At 39.9% G+C, this 18,602-nt stretch overlaps 1 protein-coding gene across 1 annotated transcript in view; it reads left to right on the forward strand.

Moving 5' to 3' along the window:
* Positions 1-18,602, forward strand: part of LOC306844139 (adenylate cyclase type 1-like) — a 49,952-nt gene that overhangs the window by 25,565 nt on the left and 5,785 nt on the right. Inside the window, exons 9-18 of the mRNA XM_079376081.1 lie at positions 935-1,129; positions 7,400-7,497; positions 7,663-7,747; positions 8,798-8,887; positions 9,079-9,332; positions 9,621-9,747; positions 11,211-11,327; positions 14,126-14,272; positions 14,399-14,497; positions 16,169-16,283. Coding sequence (XP_079232207.1) covers positions 935-1,129; positions 7,400-7,497; positions 7,663-7,747; positions 8,798-8,887; positions 9,079-9,332; positions 9,621-9,747; positions 11,211-11,327; positions 14,126-14,272; positions 14,399-14,497; positions 16,169-16,283 — 1,327 coding nt within the window. The remainder of the gene's footprint in view (positions 1-934; positions 1,130-7,399; positions 7,498-7,662; positions 7,748-8,797; positions 8,888-9,078; positions 9,333-9,620; positions 9,748-11,210; positions 11,328-14,125; positions 14,273-14,398; positions 14,498-16,168; positions 16,284-18,602) is intronic.

The raw sequence follows: 18,602 nt of genomic DNA on the forward strand, positions 1-18,602 counted from the left end.
CCTGTTACAGTTTAAGATTACTGAGTTTATGATGTAAAATTAATTGTGGTCTGATGTTCAATCGAAATGGCATATCAGAATGGTCTGCCCTAATGTAGTCAAGTGTATCTGCACAACAACCAAATTTATAAAGGGTTGGCTCATGAATATTGATAACTCAGTTAATAATTATGAGGTAAGACATCACCATGTCATGATATCACAACCGGTCAGTGAAAAGTTCCATTGCTGCTGATATATTGTGATTGCTGTTTTTTAAAAATCCTCCAACATTTATTAATCCAAGATCCCAAAATCACCCGAAGTCACCTTTCACACCCACACAAATTACATTCACTGTGTTAATCCAGTGCACTCTCTAATGCCACTCCTTCAGATGAGTGGATGATTGCACACAGACCCAATCACTACTGCAGATATACTGTTCTCATCGTGTCTGACTCTGTGTGTGTGTTTTGACTTGTATCAGTGCATAATTTAACATCTTATCACCATTGCATGTGTGAGAAAATATGCTGAGAAGTGTTGAACACCCATCTGTCACCATGTACTGTTGATGTGTGTGTAGATGAGTTTAAAAGTAGTGTTGTTCTTTTTTATTACCTAATTGTAATGGGATAGTTTACCTAAGAATTAACTTTTGTAATCATTTACTCATCCTCATGTTATTCTAAACCTGTATGTACAAAAATAAAGTAATTTTGTAATGTTAAGAAAAGCACCATAAAAGAGGTTTATATGACCACTGCGCTATATTTTAAATCTTCTGAATTCATATCTTAGCTTTGCATATAGAACAGACCAAAATTTATGACACTATTTACTGAAAATCTTCATTTCAGCTGAACTGGAAGTTATTTGTATCTAAACATGAATTTTCAAATTTGTAATCTGCGATACTGTAATTCAGTGGAAATTTTCCCTGGGTTTCCAGAGACGAGCGCTACGAACAGCTTCTGAGAAGCTGCGCAATCGGACGTCATTTTCGGCAGGCATGGTGCAGAACTCTCCCGGGACCAGAGTGAACCGTTACATTGGCCGTCTGATAGAAGCTCGACAGACGGAGTCAGAGACGGCAGACCTCAACTTCATTACCCTCACATACAGGAGCAGAGAGAGAGAGCAGAGAGTGAGTACACACAGATGCATGAGGGGTAAACATGTAGGTGAAAGCTGTTGTTACATGGGGGCAGTTGTCACAGAGAGGGTTTAAACCTTTTAAAATAGAGTGATTTCTTAGAATCTGACTCTAAACAAAATGACAGTATCGTTCTTTTATTGTTGTTGCTATAACTGCTGGGTAAATGAGTGATAACCAAAAAACCACAAATACATACATCTGACCCCCAGATTTTAATGTCAAATTTTAAAATAAATGTCTGGTTTTAAATGTTATACATTTATTGAAATGATTTTTAATTGCAATGTTTGTTGGCCAAAACAAAGGTATGATACATTTTCCTTTTACATTTTTGCTGTGCAATGAATTTGTATTTTTTTTCTGTTTTGTTATTTAAATGTTTTACTGTTTAAATACAGCTGAAAAGTTAACAATACAGTGTTTAATGGCAAGTTGATTTGTGACAACTTACCCCATATAGTGTGACAACATGCCCCGCTATTGGCCAACTGTATCAAAATGAACTGTTTCAAAAGTCAAGACTTTAAGGGAAACTACCATTGAAAATTCTGGAGTCTTTTTTTTATGTGTTTGAAAGAAGTCTCATGCTAACCAAGCCTGCATTCATTTGATCAAAATACAATAAAAACTGTAATATTGTGAATTATTGCAATTTTAACAATATCAAATATTTAAGAAACATTTATTACTATCAGTGTTTAAAACAGTTGTGCTGCTTCTTATTTCTATGTACACCATGACATATTTTTTTTTAGGATTCTTTGCTGAATGAACAGCATTTATTTGAATTAGAAATCTTTTATAACACTATAAATGTCTTTAATGTCACTAAAGATCCACTTAAGACTACTTTCAAACTAATAGTATCGATTTCTTTAAAAAAATCGTACTGACCCCAAACTTTTGAATGGTGGTGTATGGCTATGCAGAAACCTGAACAAAATAAACCTACTCTAGGAAATATTCACCGATGTGAATAAGTGTGACAATGTGTCCCAGTCTCCCTAATACAGCAGTAACCAATCCAGAGCATTGGCAGGAGTGACTTGGCGGAATGTGAGAGAGATGGATTGAAGAATTTCCTCAGACACACACGCCACATCCCCCGCATTGTTCTGTTTTGCTTCGTGACTCCCTGTCTCCTCTCACTTTCAACATCCTCTCTCCCCCTCATCTCTCTCGCTCTCTCCTTTCTCACTAGCTCTCTCCATTGCTCTGTTCTCTATTTCTTTGCCTATATTCAGTCCTCTACGATCCCTCCCATCTTCGATTCATGTAAGACGTCCGCCCACTCTAACAGAATGGGGGCAACAGTAATGATTTGGGAAAATCTGTCAGATTCGCAACATATATTCTTTCTTTCTATCTCTCACACACACACACACACACACACACACACACACTCGTGCATGCAGGAGCGCAGTGGCTTTGCCTGCTCTCTCTGGGAGTATAATGACATTGCATGTGGCTCTTATAAAGAGGGGGATGCTGGTTTTTATAGTCTAATGAAGCTGACGCACAAAGCAGCGTGTTGCATTGATCTCCTGCAGGCTGCACTGAAATGACAAAAATACATGTTACTTGTGACACTTACAAGAGATACAACAAAGCATATGCTTACTTGAACACACACAGGTCTTTCTTCAGCTTTGAGCACTTTTACATATTGATTTTATGAGAATGCATAAAAATTTACATTTAAATGTTTTTTAATACTTTTTTTTTTCACAATTTCTTAGAAACTTTACAATGTCTTGTTGTTTATCTTTGCTACTTTTTAAAATGCGGGTAGATTTAATAGTTTTTCTTATATCCCAGACTTACAATATTAAAATATAAACATCTTTTAAAAATTTAATTTTTTTACAAATTCTGATAATGTAACTGAGAGTGAAATGATTACAGTGTTGAGACGGTTACTTTGGAAATGTAATAAATTACAGATTACCAATAAGTAGTGTAACTATTTCAAATATTTTATGAAAGTAATGTAACTGATTACATTTGATTATCTTTCTAAATTTATAATGTTTTCAATTGTTAACAATTCTTAAATATGTAAACCAGGCAACCTTACAGTAGTATTCAACACTGATTACTGTGACTTTCATAATCCTTCATTACTTGAATTAAGATTATAATAATTTATTTTTGAAAAAAATAACAACCACCACAAAATCAGATTTTAGGATCTCTTTTTACTTTGAAATCGTTTAGAGGTTACATTTAAAACCATAAAAAGAAATATTTTAATGGCTGTGATGCTGTTTTTGAAATCAAATATTTGCATAACTATGCCAAGAAACACTGGCATCTAATAAAGCATATACATAAATCCAAATAGGAAATAAAATAGTTATCAAATAAGCATGTGTCCTATTCTATGTCCTAAACTCCTGAAACATTGGTGTCTTATATTTTAGAGCAGTCACTGTAATTTATCAAATAAATCAATGAAAACTGTATGTGGATGTGTGTGAAAATGTTTAGATGTAACCCCCTTTCTAATCGTTAACATTTTCATAAAATATCTGTCAGTTAATTACAATTTTTTTCTCAGTAACTGTAACTGATTACAATCACATTTATTTTGTAATTAAACTACGTAATTTAGTTACATCTAACTAGTTACTCCCTGACACTGAATGAATATATATTTAACAATTCTATTATAATTTTTTTTACTCAAACTGTCCATCAGTTTGGCATCATTTTCATCGCAGCCAACAGTTTTGCACTTCATGAAGTTTGTTAAAGTGTTATTTGTTACCAAGGAGACAACAGGATTGGTGAAGAGCACATATGTAATAAGAGATGTAAGGAACACAAAGAAAAAACATAAATATAATTTGAACAGAACAGAATATTTTTGTGTGTTTTTACTTTCAACCAAGCTGTAATTTTATCGAATCTTGAGAAAATATGTAATTGTCTGGAAATTGTATATAATTGTGTGTGTTTAGAATTAAATGCTAGTTGTAAAATTGGCCACAACAAGACAAAAGAGTCACACTTTCAAAAAAATAAAATACAATTAAGTAAATAACTAAGCCATTCCATTGTTGTCATTTCCATCACAAAATAAATTGTGGAATAAATATGGTGGAAATTACATTTGTGCATAATGGTGCAAGAAAAACCTTGATTACGTATGTAACCCTCGTTCCCTGATGGAGGGAACGGAGACGTTATGTAGTGATGACATTAGGGGATTCACTTGGGAGCCCCAATCACCTTTGACTTTTGACACTTTGACTTTAAGAGAAAACGCCAATGAAGATTGGCTAGTGGTTTTTGCATACCTGAGCCACTCACCGTGCATACGGGTATAAATAAGTGACAGGTGCATCCACTCTTCAGGTTTTACGCTAAGGAGCCGAGAACTTGTCCCTGGCCACCAGCGATGGTTTGAGGTTGTGGCATGGGGACATAATGCCTCCATTCCCTCCATCAGGGAACGAGGGTTACTTATGTAACCGAGACGTTCCCTATCTGTCCCTATCTGTCGGTCACTACAGAGTTATGTCGTGACGACATTAGGGGTCCATGGAAAGTGCCACAACCTGAACCCCGTCACAACCCTATGGCATTGCAAATGTTGCCAAACAGCCGTGTGACAGACAATTGCCATGCAAAGGGCGTAACCTTCCCACCGCCCCAGTGCAATTCGCTGCCTTTGGTACCCGCAGGGACCAGAGGGGAGTGTAACGCTGCTGGTGATAACCAAGCCGCTGTTCCTTTCCCCACAGAAATTTCTTAACAAAAGGGATTTCAAGCTTTAGTGAAAGACTGCTTCAAGACTGTCTTTCCTATCTATGTCTTGTTCTAAGGGCACCCCGGCCCAAAGAAAAGCAAGGTCTGACCAGGGACTGAAAGAGCGGTGACACGAAATGTACCGCGGCGCCATGACCATCTAGGGTCTCGGGAGTGTAACCAGTGCTGAAGTGGTCTCATATGAAGCAACCCGAGCAGCGTGACTGCGGCTGTGGATGCCATACGCCCCAGGAGCCCCTGAAACCGTTTCAATGGAACCACTGTCCTGCCTCTGAAGGAACTCAGGCAGTCCAGCTCTGATTGGGCACGCTCGTTCGTGAGACGTGCCGTCATACTCACCGAGTCCAACTCCATACCAAGAAAAGAGATGCTCTGCACAGGGGAGAGTTTGCTCTTTTCCCAGTTGACCTGAAGCCCCAACTGGCTGAGGTGCCAGAGCACCAGTTCACGCACCAGTTCACCAGACACGGAGAGACAGGGAAAGCCCAAAGGGGAAGACCCCGTACTACCATGCCCGACCCTCAAACGCAAACTGTAGGAACGGTCTGTGTCAAGGAAGAATCGAGACAAGACAGTAAGCGTCCTTCAGGTCTACTCCTGCAAGACAGGTGTCACTGAAGTCTTGAGAACGCCACTGAACTTGGAAGGTCGCCTGGCGAACTGAATTGCATAGCCAAGTCAAATTGTGCGAATGAGCCAGCGAGACGGGCTGGGCAGCGCAAGCCACCCCCCAGCCACCGTACAAGTGGCACCAAAGGAACAATCGACATACCCGCGGTGGTGCAGCGAAGGGGTGTCGAGCTGGATGGTACAGAAGGCATCGCATTCTGACACATACTCGCAGAACTCCCTAAGTCCCCGGGGGGACTGGCTAGAGACGAGTGGAGAAGCGCCACGCTCCTGTGATAGGCTCGACGTGCTGGCCTAGGTGTTGATTCAGGGCCAGAGCAACTCTAGAGGACGTAGGAGGGCGCCCATGGTGACAAGCAGACTGAGGCCTGGCCCGTGGGGCAGCTGTCTGCTTCTGCATTGCCGAGAACTGCTGGGCAAAGCCCTTGACAGTGTCACTGAACAGCCCAGCCTGGGAGATTGGAGCGTCGAGAAAGCGTGCTTTGTCTACGTCCATCATCTCTGCCTGGTTGAGCCAGAGATGGCGGTCTTAGACCACCAGAGTGGACATCGCCTTCCTGAGGGACGGCACCGTGACTTTCGTCACCCGGAGGGCGAAGTCAGTCGCCGAACGCAGCTCCTGCATCAACCTTGGGTTGGAACTACCCTTGTGCCTTGGCTTGGTGGACCTGCAGGATAGCCATGGCATGCAGGGCAGAGGCGGCCTGGCCCGCAGCACTGTAAGCTTTGGCTGCGAGAGCAGCTGTCATCTTAAAGGGTTTGGACGGGAGACATGGACAATTCCTCCAAGTGGCGGAGTTTTGCAGGCACAGGTGCACCGCAACCACTCTCTCCACCTGGGGAATGTCCATGTACCCCCTGGCTGGCCCGCCATCGAGGGTAGTGGGGATGGAGGAGGGAGACAAGTGGCTTCTGGCTGTAAAAAGGGCTGTCCATGACTTCTTCAGCGCTTCATGCACCTCCGGGAAGAAAGGCACCGGAGGAGATCACGGTTGTGAGCTGCATCCCGCTCCAAGAAACCAATCATCCAGCCACGAGGGCTCAGGACTGAGCGGTCTGTTGACCTCCAGCCTGATACTCACGGCTGCCCGGGCAAGCATGGTTGTCAACTCCGGTTCCGATTCGGCGGTGGCCGCAACACCCGAGTGGGGCAGCCCTGCCGAATCTTCATCCTTTGGGGAACGATAGCCCATCCCCCGATGCTGCGATCGACACCTGATCTTCAGGAGGCACACCGAATGAAATGCTGGTAGCCCCAGGGGGCCAACCAGTGAAATCACTCGGGAGCCGAACAGGACATCCGCTGTGTGAGGAGTGCAGAGGGTGCCACACTTTTTACAAAAAAGAGGCAAGATCGCAGTGAAGCCATGCTCATACGCCCACAACAGGCGCATGAGTCATCCACAAGTGCAGCTTCAATGTGTTGGATGCCCAGACACTGAAGACAACGATCATGTCCGTCATCAGAAGACAGGTAACGACCACAACCAAGAGGACACGACTGGAAAGGCATCTTTAAAAAGACGCGAGCCATCCGTGATTTGCTCTTTTAGGAAATTTGCTCTTTCAATTGAAGTGCCCAGGGGAATCACTGCTGACAGGGACACCGCTGTTTGCACTGTACCGCCAACTCTAACAATCTTCAGAGGGATGAAAGGGCTTTGTGGAGATCTTCATTCCACTCGGCTCCGAAGCAAAAATCTGAAGAGACCGACAGATAGGGAACCTGTTTTATTTTCCAAATGCGCCCATACAGTAGTTGAAGAAACACCTTTACACGCATGTACTGTAGAAAAACTGGTTCCATAATTGCTCCAACCTATCAAATTGTCTCTGTCTCTCTCTGTCACACAGTATCAGCAAGTATATGACGATGCCTTCATCAGTGCGGTGGTTATCTCGCTTGTCCTCACTTCATTTTTTGCAGTGGTCTATTTTCTCATCATTCCTCAGTATGTAAATCACACCCACAATACCTGACACATCAGCATAGCACACCTTTTCATTATTTACCAGACACTCTAAACTGATCACACATTTTACATGCTCAGGTCACTGCATAACACAACACACATGCATATAACATCCTCTCTCTTTCTCTCTTTCTCTTGCTGCAGAGGTCTTCTGGTTGTGATTCTGCTGGTTCTCTGTTTGTGTTTCCACATGGCAAGTGTGATGTACCTTCACATCACTCATGTGCAGGTAACACTGGTTTCCAGGTTTTATAGGGATTCTCCATAGTCATAATGATTTTTATGCTGTACAAACTGTATTTTCTATCCGCTACCCCTATACCTATCCCTCATTCAAAACTTTCTGCATTTTTAGATTTCAAAAATAATTCATTCCCACTTTATATTAGGTGGCCTTAAATACTATGTACTTACATCAAAAATATGTACAGTGTACTTATTGTGTTTATATTGTATTGAAAAACACATTTGCTGCTATTGAGGTGGGATACGGGTAAGGTTAGGGGCAGGTTTGGAGGTATGGGTAGGTTTAAGGTTGGGTTAAGGTCTAAGGGCAGCAGTGTAATTATAAATGTAGTTACAGAAATTAATTACATGCAGGCATTTAAAAAAATAAATAAATAAATAAATATATATATATATATATATATATATATATATATATATATATATATATATACTGTATATATATAAGTACAATGTAAAAGCATATGTGGACATGAATGACACCTCAAATAAATAATAATAATAATAACTTGGACCAAGCAACCACCTTGCAAACACCCAGAATACAACAGCAACCACATAGCAACTTCGTAGTATCCACCCTGGGACTCTAGCACCACCTAGCAATCATCCAGAATATCTTACAAAAAGAACACCATGGCACCACCTTGGAACCATTCAGAACATCCTAGCAACATCAAAGCAACCATATAACAACACCCTAACAACCACACAGAGTTCCCTAGCAACCATCCATAACACCCTAGCACCACATAGTAGCCACATAGCAACACCTTAACAACCACCCAGAGCAACCTAGCAACACCTAGCAGCCACATAGCACCTTAACAACCACACAGAACACCGTAGCACCACCTAACAGCCACATAACACCTTAACAACCATCCAGAACAGCATAGCTCCACCTAGCAGCCATCCACAGTGCTCTAGCATTATGGAAATTGTTTTCTTCAGGAAATGTCAAACTCTAGTTGTTTGTGTGCATTTGTTCTTCAGGTTTTCTGATTGCTCTTTCCTATCTTTGTGTTCTCAGTGCTCTCCTGACTGTCTGACCCTGCAGATCAGAACAGTTCTGTTTGGGTTTCTGGTGCTGCTGATGTACTCCGTGACCCAGGGGTGTGTGGTGAGTGTGTGTGTACAGTAGAAGAGTGTGACAACTGTATGAATGAGGGCATTACTTATAGAATATACACTGGTACAAAAATGCAATATATATATATATATATATAATTCCATTATTTAACTTCCAAAGATGTGTTCATCTATTAGTTTCTTTCTTATGCTGAATGTGGATGTGTTGCTGTACCTACACAGGTGGAATGTGTACCGTGGTCACTGGAGGGGAATTCCAATGTCTCCATGGTGACAGTTGTCACAGTCAACGGGACCAGTGTGGGCTCCGGGGTTTGCAAATACACTCCGTATGTATTTTTATCATGTGTGATGGCATCGCTATCTGTGGCTCTGTACCTCCGTGTGTCATCACTACCCAAGATCCTCCTGCTTCTCCTTCTCAACATCCTCCACACTGTCGTCATGGAGACTAGCGGCTATCGGAAGGCCATAGGGTGAGTTGAGCTGAACACAAAGGTTATAGGAGTGTTTGTAGTTCATATTTGTTTAATTATCTCAGGGTTACCCAAACTGGGATTTGTGAGAAATATTTTGTTTACCTGCAAGTTATGTCTCAATTAACTGACACCAGAGAACTGTGAACATGTAAATGTGTTGTTAAATTATTGAAATGTTAATTTAATAACTCAGGAGCAAATTTAAAAGTAAATGTCTTCGGTCAAAAGGCTGAATCTCTGTTTTATCTGGTAATCTGAGGGGTGTCATTGTGTTTGTGTGTGTAGAGGTAGATTATTTCACACATACAGCTATGACCCGGTTCTGGCAATGCTACTGTTTTCTGGAGCTCTGGTGCTTCACTGCAGACAGCTGGATCTCAAACTCAGACTGGACTACCTCTGGGCCACCCAGGTGAGTGCACCTGTGTCTATGTGCAAACATTAGGGTGTGTGTGTGTGTGGGTGTATGTGTGTGTGTGTAAATGCATCACTTAGTAAAAAGTCATATAAATACATTTATTTCATACCAAATATAGTTCAAATCTGTTAACATTCTTGTTTGAGATTTATGACAAAAATTATAATAAAATTTTATTTGGAGTACTATTTGTGCACAATGCACATTTCTTAATATTAAGCCTAAAATGTGTTTTAATGTCACTATTGATGAGGACTGTTTGATCTTTTGAATAATATCAGTCTTTAAATGTAAGATATTTAAAGTTTATGTGATGTATTGCAATAGTTGCACTTTAGCACAATCAAATATACTTTAGTATATCTTTAGTTGGACTTCAGCACAATTTAAATGCATTAAGTACAAAATTAAATTGTTCCAAATTAGCAGAATTTAAGTATATCTGTTTAGTATACTAAAAGTACAATTGCAGGGTATTTTTAAGTACATACATATGTAAATGTATTTGTAGTATACTTATAAAATAAAATAATAAAATAAAAGTATTCCAAGTATATTTTAGTATATTTATTTTTCACTTAGGTCATACAGTACGAGCTTGCACATTATCTGTATGAGCACAAATTGACATGGATTTCACAGTTCTTCGCAAACTTTTAAGTAAATTTGACAGAATTGTTCCCCAAAATTCAGTTATATGAACATGCAAAACAGTCCACAGATTTAGTCTGTGCTTGTATATGAGTAGTCTTAGCCTCAGGCCACATGTCCACAGAATCGCCCACATTGACTGTCTGTTGTATGTTACAATCAAAAATGGCAAGTGGGGGAATAATTTGACTGAAATGATTTTGACCGAAAATAATAGTAATAATAATATAAAAGAAATACAACAAAATAACATGCACACGCACACACACACACACACACACACACACACACACACGCACACACACACGCAACTGTTCAAAAGTTAGGGGTTGGTAAGAATTTTAATGTTTTCGATTGAAGTCTCTTCTCACCAAGGATGAATTTATTTATTCAAAAATACAGTTGCAACAGTATTGTAAACAATATTCTATATATAATGTAGTATATACTTTTAAATATAAATTTAATTCAATTTCTATTTGAATATGTTACATAACATGTGCCACATGTTCCCTCAGAAATCATTCTAATATGCAGATTTGGTGTTCAAGAGACATTTCTTATTATTATCTATGTTGGAAACAGTTCTGCTGATGAATATTTTTGTGGAAACTGTGGTACAAGCAAGCTATTTCAACGGTAACAGCGCCCTCTAGTGGATGATTTATTTTCGGAATACAATTCTATATTAACACAAATTATTTTTATTACTACCCTTTTAAATAACCAGTGACTGTAGAGGTAAAACAGCTAGTATGAGTATACAGTTAACTGTTAATATGTCAGTTTGTGTGTTTTGTCCACAGGCTGAGGAGGACAGAGATGACATGGAGAAAGTGAAGTTGGACAATAAGAGGATTCTGTTCAACCTTCTGCCTGCACATGTAGCTCAACACTTCCTGCTGTCCAACCCACGAAACATGGTCAGATTTCATTTACAGATCACAAAGACTAACCTTAAAGACAACATGAGATACCATTTAACTTTAAAAAAATTTGACCTATTTCTAAGCAAAATAGCATATTCAGATGAAATGAAGTGGGGTTTGTTGGGGTTAGTCAGATGTTGTAGTTCCCAAAGTCACCACTTCATGGCAATGTTGTTACGATCCAGCTGCTAATTAGGTGAGAGGTCAGTGCAGATGCTTTAATGATAGCCTGTTTTGATCGTGCAAATGAGATAACATTATGATTGTGTGTAGTGTAAATGCTTAGCTGCTCCGTCTGGCTTTGCGATCTTACTGCCAGGCTTCATTGTGAGGCCTCATGAACACAATGAATGTGTGATTACACTCCCGTTATGCGTTTTATGTTTTTTTGTTGTTGTTTTTTATGTTTTCTGCATGCTCAACACATGCTGCTCGCCTCTTTTCCTGTCCAAGATCCTTCACAGAAATTGATGCAATCAGACATCCTGAAATCTGTTGCAGCAGCTCTGAAGCAAGCATCCTCTCCTGAGCATGGAATTATATTGTAAACAGTGGCAATAGGACGTGAAAATCTTGGACACATACGGAAAAGTACACACAAGATGCAAACATCACTGGAATGTTTTCTTGATGAATCTTCTTTTAACTATAATGATAGCTTGGAAAAAGTGTGCAACTGTTTTGTCATGTCCACTTATGTTGTTTGTCATATTTTCTTGCACCAAAACATTTTAATTTAATTTTACATGACAATTTTTTTCCCCGTCTCTGCCTCTTCTACCATTCAAAAGTTTGCGATCAGTATTTATATATTTATTTTTTCAAGAAATTAATACTTTTAAACAGCAAGGATGCTTTAAAGTGGCCCTATTATGGGTAATGAAAGGTTGATATTTTGGTTTTGGGAGTCCCCAACAACAGGTTGACATGCATGCAAGGTCAAAAAACACTTTCATTGTCTTATAATATGCATTTATTTTTACCCAAACGATTCGCTCAATGATTCAAACCCTTCCTTTGCGTGACGCTAATCTGCAGTGATTGGTCTCATTTTCATTTCATCATGCCTATAAATCAGTGTTTGTGAGCTCAGTACTGTGTACAGTGTTACCATGGAAACCACTATTTTTACCGCTCCAAAAGCGGCACCTAGTGGCAAAGAATGAATTTGCATTTTCATTCAGACCAACGGGAAAAGAGAGATGGTCCTCACTGCAGAACACAAGATCCAGGGGGCATGGGGTGGATCTAGATCCAACTCCTCCCACCTTACATAGACCTAAATCTACCCGTCTCCACCCCCTGATCCCTAAACCCACCCATCCCCACCCCTAAACCTACCATCTCCTCCCCCTAGATGTGGATCCAACCCCGCCCCCTGAATCTTTGTTCTGCAGTGAGGGGCTACTGGGAAAAGACCAACAAGTGGGCGGGCAATATGCTAATGTTTCATGTTGACATCAACATGAAATGGCTTGGGAATCGTTTTAAAAAATGACTCGTTTCACTTAGAAAAAAAAATCCATAATAGGGGCACTTTAATGCATTAATTATACCTCGTAATGCACTTTATAATGCATTACAATTTCACGAATAATTGTAACCACAGTTAATACATTCTAACACATATCAATTTATTGTTACACTATGCATTAATTCTTTAAAAGTTGTAATAATTTACGACAAGGTATAATGTATTACAACGCACATTATGAATAATTATAATGCATTATATATAATATAATTTATAATGCTCTAATAACCCTTGAAATGCAGTTATAAGTGTTATAAAAATAAAAAAATAAAAAATAAGAGGCACACGCAGCACAATGTTTAACAGTGATAATAAGAATAATTAGAATGATAATAAGAATGATGACTTCTGAAGGGTCACGTGACACTAAAAAAAAAAAAAAAACGTATAGAAATGGTTGATGAAAATTCAGTTTTGCCACAATAAAAATAATTTTTATTTTAAGTATTAAACTTTATTTTATTTGAAATTGTAATAATATTTCAAAATATTATTGTTTTTACTGTATTTTTGATTAAATTTTGACTTAATTTAAATGTTACTTCTTTCAAAAATCCTACCGACCCCAAACCTTTGAATGGTAGTGTAAAATGACTAACCTCTATATATGATTTCAGCCAAACGAAAGCATTTATGTGACACTTAAAAAGACAGATTATTGCTTTTTTTATTGACAAATTAGTCTGACTAAAATCAAACATGCATGTAAACACTAATATTAGTTTGGTAAACAAAACTACACTGTTATATTAATATTTTGGTGTCATGTTTCTTGTTTACAGCCATAAAACACCAAATTGTTGCTATGGTTATGTCCAAAATCATAATTTTGGGAGTGACTCCTAAACTCCATACAAATACTGTAGAATGATAATTAGAGGGAGTCACTTCTGTATTTAAACGTGGTTGTCACTCCCAAAACTTTGCACCGTGTACGTGGCCGATATCTACATAGTAAATCAAATCCTTCTATTTCAGAAGAGCAAGAAAACCCCCTTTTTAATGGTCATAAACCACTGTGATGTGGTTGAATCTTTGATTTGAGATGGACAGGTCAATCTAATGCACTCTCCCTTTTAATATTGAAAGCAAGTTTAGCTTTGACCAAAATCAATTTGTACGATTCATGTGTGTCGTGACTAATTACCGTAGACTTAACTTCTCTAACCGCTGTTATATTCCAGCTCAGTCTGGATCAGTGGTATCGTCCCCTGAGGGTCTCAAGGCTCTTTCCTTTCCTGCTCTTTCACTGTTCCAGGACTTGTATTATCAGTCTTACTCTCAGGTGGGCGTCCTGTTCGCTTCCATCCCCAACTTTAATGACTTCTACATTGAGCTGGATGGAAACAACATGGGTGTGGAATGCCTCCGGCTGCTAAACGAGATCATCGCTGACTTTGATGCGGTGAGAATTTTTTTGTCTCCCAGCCTGAGATATGTATGTTTTGGCTTAGTGTGTGAGTTACCTTAATCCCACTCTAGGTTTCATTTATTTCTCCATCACATTATCTCTCTCTTTCTCTGTCTGTAGCTGTTGGATAAGGAATGCTACAGAGACATTGAGAAGATCAAAACTATTGGCAGTACTTACATGGCTGCGGTTGGACTCGTCCCCACTGCAGGATCCAAGGTACACAGAGTGTGTATGTGTGCAAACACAGCAAAAATCATTTCCTCAACCAGAATTTTTGCCTTGCTTTCCAGTAAAATGATCTAAATGACTTTAAAACAAGATATATTATTTGAGAAGCAAAAAGACTTGTTTTTAGAGAATGCACTGTTCTGAAGTTTGGGGTCTGTAAGATTTTTTTCTTTTAATGTCTACAAGAGCTGCATTTATTTGATCAAAAACAGTAAAAAATCAGCAATATTGTGAAATATTATTATAATTTAAAACAACTGTTTTCTTTTGGAATATATTTTAAAATGTAATTAATTCCTGTGACGCAAAGCTGAATTTTCTGCAGTCATTTAGTGTCACAATATCCTTTGGAAATCATTCTAATATACTGATTTGCTGTTCAAGTTTAGACGTTTAGATATTTTTAAAGTAAACTGTACAAATTAATCAAGTTAGTCTGAGCCCTTGTGTGTGTGTGTGTGTGTAATTGTGCTTGTGAGGTCTTGAAAAGTGAGAGCATTAAGAGAGAACTTTTGTGTGTGTGTGTGTGTGTGTGCGCGTATGCGTGTGCGGGCGTGTGTGTCTGTGTTTTCAAGCTAATCTCAGTATGGGTGTATTTGCATTTGGCCTTGAAAGATGAAAATCATGTCATGGCACCACTCAAACTTGCCACTGCTTTGAAAGCAAAGCTAATATCAAATGCGATCGCACTTGTGTGTTTGTTTTTCTGTCATAGTGGAGACTTTCCATCGACTTCAGTTATATTTATAACGAGCTAATGATATTTTCTCCTAACCCTAAAGCTAACATAAACACAGCACACGGCTTAATTAAAGGGATAGTTTACATGAAAATGAAAATTCTGTCATCATATACTCACCCGCATGTAGTTCTGAATCTGTATGCATTTCTTTCTTCTGTGGAACATTGAAGAATGTTGGGAAACAAACCATTTTGGAGCCCATTGACTTCCATTGTACGGACAAAAAAAGACATTGCTCAAAATATAGTCTAAGTTCCACAGAAAAAGACAGTCATACAGGTTTGGTTATAACATGAGGGTGAGTAAATGATGACAATTTTTAGATGACCTATCCCTTTACACCTCATATCAGTGATATGAAAATTATGAATGTGTTAATGATATGAAATTATGATCTGCCATAATGTATTCATCCTCGTGTCACTCTAAACCTGTAAAATTCCTCCATTGAACACAAAAGAAAATGTTCAGAATGTTCAAGATTACATTTTCCATGCACCAAAAGCAAGTGAAATAATATTTGAACTTCATATTCAGACACAATAACCAGATTGACATCAAGATTTTGAGAGAGTAACTGTATCTGTCTGTTTTAATACAAAGCTAACACATGGCTTCAGAAAACTTGAAAGAATTTTGTTTCTGTTTTGGAGCTTGACAGCTTCTGGTCATAATGCTACGTTGTTCTGGGGGGGGGGGGGTGAGCGCAGCATGAACATTCTTCAAAATATCATCTTTTGTGTTTCACAAAAACTTTAAATGGGGTAGTTAATGATAACTTCTTTTTTTTTTTTTTTGCAGAAATACTCCCATATTCTGATCATTAAATCATCCAACAATTACTCTGTTAATTATCTTATTACAAGTGCAGAGGTGGTAGTATATGAATAATGTCTTTCTGTTTTCTCTCTGAATAGGTAAAGAAGTCCATTTCTGAGCACCTGTGCACAGTGGCTGATTTCGTCATCGAGATGTTTGATGTACTGGATGCGATCAACTACCAGTCTTACAATGACTTTGTGCTTCGAGTTGGTGAGTGACCTTGTTAAAGCGAGGTGTAAACCGTGTGTGTTTGTGTGAGTTAGTGTGTGTAAATGAGTGTGTGTGCTTCTGTATAAATGGAGGAAATACGTCAGTAAGTGTGGACATTGTGCCGGACATCCCGCATCCAGTAGGATGTCCTGAGTGTAACATGTTTTGTAAGGAACAGATTACATATAACAAACACACAGTTACACACATGCATGAATAAGCTTACACTACATACACACTTCTTAACAAAATGTCATGAATTTAAACACCTCACTATTAACGCATTAGTGGTATGCTACTGTTAACACAATATCCATCCCTTCAGCTCTGATGGCCTCTAGTTTCGGAGTAGATCTTTTTTTTTCTTAAGCAGACAGCAGAAAGTGAAGGTTTAGCACAGGGAGTTGCTCAGAAAAACATACCTGCTACAAATAATTTTTAATGAGAAGGGCAGACAGAAGGGAGAACTGGCACAATCCTGTAAAACTGGCCCAAATAAGCAATCTGTAATTACATTTTTAAATCACTTGACAAGTCGCATTTGCAAAATTTAAAATTGCAGTTATGAGAAGGAATTTTGCAATATACTAATGACAAAATGTAATAGCTTTCTCCAACTCTGAAACACATTTTTCTGCTGATGTAACCAAGCCCACATGGTAAGAAAAATTAATAAGATGAAATTCTGCAATTTATATTAGTATTTCTTTCTGTTTTTTTCTTTTTCTTTTTTTTTACAACTACTGGCCTCTTTCAAGGCCACACTACCTGTTTTCTACACAGTTTCCACAAAAATATTGAGCAGTTTAAAATATATATATATTTAAAACATTTTGAACTGTTTCAACATTGATAATAATATGAATTGAATCTTTACCAGCAAATCATCATAGAATAATTTCTAAAGGATCATGTGACACTGAAGTAATGATGCTGAAAAATGTCTCAGGTTACGCATGTAACCATGGTTCCCTGAAGGGAACGAGAAGCTGCATCGAAAACGCTAGGGAAACGTCACCAGTGTGACCGCGCTCTGAATCACGTGTGTAATCTGTCCAATGGATGGGCGAGACATCATAGGCGGGTGATGTCACCGACCGGGAAGCTATAACAGCACGTGCGGTGGAACCGGCGTCAGCTTCTAGGAATGAAGCAACCACTCACAGGGATGCCGGAAGTATGGCCTCAAGACGCAGCGTCTCGTTCCTTCAGGGAACCACGGTTACATGCGAAACCTGAGACGTTCCCTTCCAGGAACTCGAGCTGCGTCGAAAACGCTAGGGGAACAAGATGCCCACGCTGCCAGACTTCCAAGTCCCTGCCCTGAGTCTATCCCTTAGGAGCACGACGAGCGCGAGAGAACGGAAGAGCCTGGAGTGGCCTGCATGTCTAGACCATAAAATCTTATGAAGGTGAGGGGCGTGGACCATCCCACAGTGTTGCAGATGTCCTGCATAGGAACACCTGCCAGAAAGGCCTTGGAGGCCGCCATACTTCGGGTGGAGTGAGCCTTGACCCCTAGAGGAGAGGGGAGACCAGAGGACTCATAAACGATGGTAATGGCATCCACGATCCACCGACTAAGGGTCTGTTTAGAGGCAGGCAGACCCCTCTTAGGAGGACCAAAGCATACCAGCAGTTGGTCCGTCCTTCTCCACAAGGCAGCTCTGTGGACGTATGCGTCCAGTGCTCGCCCCGTACACATAAAATGAAGCTTCCGTTGGTCGGGCCTCCCTGAAGGGAGGAGGAATGAAGGCCTGCAACACGACAGGCCGTGGTGTAGACGAGGGGACTTTAGGGACATACCCCGCTCGAGGGTACAGAAACGCTTTGGCCAGACCGGGCGCAAAGTCGAGATAGGAAGGGACCACTGAGAGGGCCTGTAAATCCCCAACTCTCTTGAGAGAAGATATCGCCAGGAGGAAGGTAGTCTTGATAGTTAGAAGGCAATCGGAGATCTCCTCAATAGGCTCGAATGGAGGCCTACAGAGAGCTTCTAACACCAAGGCCAAGTCCCACGTGGGGACACGTGAACGTACTGGAGACCTCAGCCTCAGCGCACCGCGGAGGAAACGTGTAACAAGGGGGTGCCTACCCACTGTCTGGCCACCGAGAGGGGCGTGGTAGGCCGATAAAGCCGCCACGTAAACCTTCAGGATGGATTGCGTTAACCCCGTGGAGCGACGGGCCTGCAAGAACTCCAGCACTGTACCAATCGGGCAGTTAACTGGGTCAAGCTGGCGGTCTCCGCACCATGAAGTGAAGAGTCTACACTTCAGGGCATACAGTTTCTTCGTTGAGGGAGCTCTGGATTGGAGG

The sequence above is a fragment of the Barbus barbus genome (assembly GCF_936440315.1).
Source record: "Barbus barbus genome assembly, chromosome: 24".
In the NCBI taxonomy this organism is placed as follows: Eukaryota; Metazoa; Chordata; class Actinopteri; order Cypriniformes; family Cyprinidae; genus Barbus; species Barbus barbus.